This window comes from Pyrgilauda ruficollis, unplaced genomic scaffold (genome assembly GCF_017590135.1).
Source record: "Pyrgilauda ruficollis isolate IOZ18807 unplaced genomic scaffold, ASM1759013v1 scaffold303, whole genome shotgun sequence".
Taxonomy (NCBI): domain Eukaryota; kingdom Metazoa; phylum Chordata; class Aves; order Passeriformes; family Passeridae; genus Pyrgilauda; species Pyrgilauda ruficollis.
Window position 1 is genome coordinate 76983 of NW_024524412.1, and position 6353 is coordinate 83335.

A 6353-nucleotide genomic window follows, 5' to 3' on the forward strand; every position below is an offset into this window, starting at 1 on the left:
GCCCAGGGTGGCTTTATGGTTCCGCATGGAGGTTTCACAGTAGTCTGTGGCTGCTCCACCCACCCTCCTTTGCCATTTACAATTGAACTGTTTTAACAAATCCATAACGATTGTCCATGGCTTTATAACACGGATGGCTGTGTCATCACCAATTGAGGCTGCTGCAAGTGTATTTTGTCCAACCTGCTCCCAAGTTAATAAATCTAAGGAAGTCCTTTTGGACACATCCAGTTAATGGTTTTCGCACCATGTGAGCAGGGCTTGCAGAGCCCATTCCTTGTATTTAATCGCTCTTTTTTTCAAGAAAGAAAGTCTATACCTTCATAATGGGATTTTCTGGTGCTGAAATCCAGGCCCCCATGGTCCGCTGTCTGCCGAAGGGATTTTTCACCACAGCTTTCCACTGCCCGTGGTAGTTTCACTGCAATATCGCTGTCTACCCAGCAAAGTCCCAGTTTTTACACCAAAATTCTGGTTCCCACACTGTTTTTTGGCTTTTACACTGTATTTATCCTGGTTCTAACACCAAAGCCCAGTTCTGATGCTGTAATAATCCCGGCTTTAACACCGTACCGGCTCCTATGCCATCTGTCTCCTTTGCTCTGTGTGCAGAATGTGGCTGAGTCCCATCACATCATGAGGTCACCATGTGTAATGTTGACTCGGGGGGGAGTGGGTTGGAGACAAAGAGACCACACACCCTGATGTTCATGTGGCAAACAGAGAGCATTTATTCCCAAGCCCTTCTTTATAAAATGCATTTGAAAAGCCTGATCTGGATATTTTCATTGGTCTGATCTCTACACCCCTTCACGTTCTGGCCAGTGAAATGCCTGCAGCCTTGGGAGAGATGTAATTGGGCAAGGCCCCATCAGTCAACCCAGGGGCTGGTTAGTTTGCCTAGCACAAACCAGCTAGTATGTGGCAACACAGCTTGGAGAAGAGAAGGCTGAGGAGTGACCTCATCACAATCTACAACTTCCTCAAGAAGGGCAGTGGAGGGGGAGGTACTTATCTCCTCTCTCTGGTGGCCAGTAATAGGGCACAAGGCAATGGTATGAAACTGCATCAGCGGAAGTTAAGATTGGACAGTAACAAAAGGTTCTTTGCTGAGAGGGTGGGTGATCACTGGAACAGGCTCCCCAGGGAAGTGGTCATGGCACTCAGCCTGTCAAGAGTTCATGGACTGTCTGGATAAGTCTTAGTCATATGGTTTAGTATTAGGTAGCTCTGCAAGGAGCAGGGAGTTGGACTCAATCCTTATGGGTTCCTTCCAACTTGAGATATTCTGTTATTCTACCTATATAGCTGTGGCAGAACTTCCCCTCTACCACAGAAGAGCTTATCTATTCTGTCCATCAGCTGGGGCAATTTCTCCAGGCATTCTACCCCCTCACATTAACTGATCGGATAACCCAGGCCAGCTTGTCTGACTAGTGAGTTGTCTCTGGCTAGTGAATTAATTCTCTCTCTGGAGCCAGGGGTGGAATTTCCAGTTGTCAATAAACAACTTGACTTGAGAAGAAGATGTGGGGAGATAAGCTGGAATTTCTGACAGACAGGCACTTCACTTTACAAACTATAAAAGCTACACAAACTTTCACGGAGGCAGAAGTCTCCTACACACACCCTGGAAATGCGTGGGACTTCTGCCCAAAGTTTGGATGCAAATTTCACAGATACTTTCCTGGGAATTGAGGGAAAGGATTATATGTGTATTCTGTCATCAATTCAGTGGTAATTTACATTGACTCCTAATCTATACTATTTCTTCACTAGCTGTAATGTAGGTACCTTTTATCATGCACTGGTTTTTTTAATCTACTAGTAGATCTTCCGTTTATCCTGTGTAGTAAGTAAGCCTGTTAAAGTCTTATGTCTGTTTTTTCCTTTTGTCTATTCAATAAATAATTCATGTTGTAATAGGCCCGATTGGTCATTATTAAGAACTTGTGAGCAAGAGTGGTTTTGGGGTGCTGGCCGCCTCAATAAAGCTGCTGCCTACTGCTAGAAACCTGGACAAAGGCAGGGGCCATCCAAACTCTCCCTTCTCATTTGTAACAATAACACAGATGCAAATGTTTCATTGTGCTATGTATTGTACTCACACTCAACACCTTGTAGCAGTGCCTTTCATCTGAAAACATAACAGATGTTTTGTGTGTTACATATTTTAACAATATCTGACCTTCAAGCCCTTTAGGCAAAATGAAAGTAACAGAGTTCATCGGAAGAGATAAGGCATAGATCAGGAAAACTGAATGAAAATGCTGATGAATAGGGCCTTAAAAGACGAGACAAAAGCCAGTAATGAGATACAGTTAAAGCAGTCAAGTTAACAAAGAGATGAGCCTAAAAACCAAATAAAAACCTAGGAGAATGGACTCTACGACTAAGAAGTTTAACATTTGTGGCTTTTAGATAACAACCAATTCAAAAATCAGTGAGAGAGGATAACCAAAACAAATAAAAAGTCACTCAGACATAATGCAAGCTTTTTCAAGCTAGAGCTCAAGAAACGTTCAGTTGTTAGCTCACAGTTCTCTAAACTCTTGTATATGAAGGATAAGCAAATCAATTCCTTTGGAACATAATTAACATAATGGCTTCAATCTTAAAACTTTTATCTTTCAGAAATACCTTGAGTACTTTAATGACGGTACATTGAAGCTTACAAGTCTGCAAACACCACTAGATCTAATGAGGCACTGAAAAAGGAAATCAGAAAAAACACATACCTTGTGTTGTTCTATTGCATCTACCCACTGTTGTCTGTGGTCTGGGTCCTGAGCTCGGAGGTACCAAACACTGTCGTTTACACTGATATCGAACCTGCATTCGTCAAAGTCATGAGGCTGTGAAAGAATGTAAAAATAGCTAAAATTATCATAATGATGAACAATATCTCACACTCTAGAAATACTGCAATTAGAAAAACTGATCAATATTGCCTTGAATTCATCCTAGATTTTACGTTTGGTTGTATGCAGCTGTCTCAAATAATGAACATAATACACTTGCATAATAAAAAATGCCAATCTTCTGAAACAGAAAAGCCAGTTTAATACAGTTTTAACAAAATTGTCACAAAAAAAGTTCCACACAAACAATGACCAAGCATTCCAAAGGAATCCTTTAGCAAAATAATTACTGGGGACAGCCAGGAAAATATGGGGTTTTTTTAATTTCAAAGCAGGAAAGAGAAATTAAGGCTATTACTATCAATACTAGTTTTCGATGGAAGAAGCACACACATCATAGCAAAAAGCACCAAGATAGAGCCATAAAAGAAGAATATATCAAAATGACAAGGAAGGTAGGAAACTAAAGGAAGCTGTGGCAACCTCTGCCTCAATAACCTTAACAAAGAGGATTGTCAGGTAATTGGGAGCAACATGCAATCCCTTCCCATATGACCACTTGAGTGCATGTAGCTTTCAGTTCATATGCCTCAAATAGTAAAATGCCTTTAATAGCATTACAGTGAAGCTAGTAACGAAAGTACAGATGAACAAAACAAGGATCTATTTTGCCCTGTGACACTGTCAGTTCAAAGTTATTCTCCAGCAAACATCCAACACAGAAAACCTTTTTTTTTCTTTCATTGAAAACTATTCTTAACAAAACATAACGCAGGTCCAGCTGAACACCTTTTTGAATTTGAATACAAAGAAATGTTACACATAGAAGCACACAGGGACATAACAGATTCTAAGATTAAGGCAAACAATGCAATCTGAAAAGCAATAAATATTGATTCCAGATGCCAAAGACAAGTCTATACCTGTTAATATCCTTTACTGCTCTGTGAATACATTAATCTTGCAGACAAGTAAAGCACTGTGGATCACTTGTGCAACACTCCACAAAAGAAAACCTATAAGCAAATCTCATTTGTTGTGTTCTGTGCAACAATTCAGTGTCCATAAGAATTATTTTCTAAGGATCTGAAAATCAGAAGCTACTTATGTATAATAGAAAATGTTTCTTGTTTAAATATACTAGAGAAAGAAAACTACAACAGAAGCCAACACGCAAAAAAAAAAAAAAAAAAAACCAAAAACAAAAAAAAAAAAAAAAAAAAAAAAAAAAAAAAAAAACAAAAAACAAAAAAACCCAAAAACAACAAAAAAGAGCTAGGAAGAGTTCAACAAAGGTACTTGAAGTGTCACCTTTTTTTTTAATAGCTTCACTTATTTGGTCAGGCATCTTAACCTAAGTTGAATTTAAATAAATTTAAATTACCCCCAAAAAATTCCAGCAACCAACAAAGTTAGCAATAAAGCAAATCAACTGCAGCTACCAATTCCCTTAATACCTGACCATCTCAATTTAATTCAACTTCATCCTACCCACAAAATAGCAAGGCCATCAATGCCAGGACAAAACAGAGACATTATTTGTATTAACATGTTTCCAAACTCAGCAGAATAAAAAGATAAGTGGTGCAGCTGACAAACTCAATATCCCACACAGGAGCTTGCCATTTAATAGCTACCATAGTTATAGCACACAATATAAAACTGCTGTTGTCTCAAGCCCCACATTGGGCACCAAAAAGGACTGTGGTAGGTTGACCCTGGCTGGACACTAGGTGACCATCAAAGCCACTCTGTGAATCCCACTCCAGAACATGGTAAAGAAAATATAATGAGAGGCTTGTGAGTTAAGAGAAGGGAGAGATCATTCACCAATTACTGTAGCAGGCAAAATAGACTCAACTTACGAAAATTAACTGAATTTATTACCAATCAAATCAGAGTAAGGCCAGGAGAAGTAAATCCAAATCTTAAACACACCTTCCCCCACATCTCTCTCCTTCCCAGGCTTAACTTTATTCCTGATTCTCTACTGCCTGCCCCAGTGGTGCAGGGATAGGGGTTACAGTCAGTTCATCAGCTGTTGTCTCTGCTGCTCCTTCCTCCTCAGGGGGAGGACGTCTAACATGCTTCCCCAGCTCTAGCGTGGTATTGCACCCACAGGAGACATTCCTTCATGAACTTCTCCAATGTGAGTCTTTCCCACGACCTGCAAATCTTCACAAACTGCTCCAGTGTGGGTCCCTTCCACAGGGTGTGATAAATAACATAGAGAATAGAATTTTTCAATTCCCCTGATGTTGCTGGATAGAGCTTAAAGACTAACTAGCAAAAAACATAAAAGAATGTAAAAATATGCACACAGGATGATAAACATAGCTGAAACCAGTGGAGAAAGAGATCATGAGGAATATAGTGGCTTTTTGGCAAGTTATGTGACAAGAAGAAACAGCACATGCCCAAAGAAAAAGTTCAAGGAAAGGGCACCTCTTTACATGACCCTCTAGGACTATAAAAGGACTTCCAGTAGGAGGTGCATGCATGCAAATTAGTTCTAGGAAAAGTGATGTTTATGTATTAGCTAGGAAGTATGTTGTAATGAATATGTATGATCATGATGGAATAAATACCGGTTGTAAAGTTTAACCACACACATATCATTCAAGGAGAGATCCTTCCGTGTGTCCAGCACTGATAAAGAATGCCTGCTTTCTAATGCTTCAAATTGTGTTAGAAAATTTTACAGATGACTTTGGTATCAGGTACAGTCCTTCAGGAACAAACTGCTCCACTGTAGGTCTCCAAAGGGGTCACAAGTCCTGCCAGCAAACCTGATCTAGCATGAGATCTTCTCTCCATGGGCCTACAGCTCCTACCAGGAGCCTGCTTCAGCATGGGCTTCCTGTGGGGTAAGAGCCTCCTTTAGGAATCCATCTGCACAGTTGTGGGGTCCTCCATGGGCTACAGGTAAAGATCTGTTTTGCCATTAACCTGCACGGGCTGCAGGGGGACAGCATGTCTCACCATGGTCTTCACCATGAGCTGCAGGAGAATCTCTACTCCAGTACCTGAAGCACCTCCTCCCTCTCCTTCTCCACTGACCTTGGTGTCTGCAGTTGTTTCTCTATCATAGTCTCACTCTGCTCTTCACTAGATGCAAAAGCTTCTGTGCAATAACTTTTCCCCTTCTTAAATACATTATCACAGAGGTGTTACTACCATCGCTAATTGGCTCAGCTGCGGCCACTAGCAGGTCCATCTTGGAGCTGGCTGGCACTGACTCCAGCAAACATAATGTAAGCTTCCAGCAGCTTTTCACAGAAACCACCCCTGTAGCCACTCCCTTGCTACCAAAACTTTGCACTGCAAACCCAATGCATGGAAATAAGGAAGACACAGAGAACTAAAGGCCAATCAGTTTCACCTTTGTGCCCAGAAAGATCATGGAGCAGATTCTCCTGAAAACTATGCTAAGGCACATGGAAAAAAGGAGTTGACTGATGACAGTCAGCATGGCCAAGCTTTGGTAGTGGG

At 40.8% G+C, this 6353-nt stretch overlaps 1 protein-coding gene across 1 annotated transcript in view; it reads right to left on the reverse strand.

Annotated features, from left to right (window-relative positions):
* LOC121356949 (ceramide transfer protein) overlaps positions 1-6353 on the reverse strand; it is an 86982-nt gene that overhangs the window by 75462 nt on the left and 5167 nt on the right. The window contains exon 2 of the mRNA XM_041473847.1: positions 2739-2855. Within this exon, the coding sequence (XP_041329781.1) occupies positions 2739-2855 (117 nt within the window). The remainder of the gene's footprint in view (positions 1-2738; positions 2856-6353) is intronic.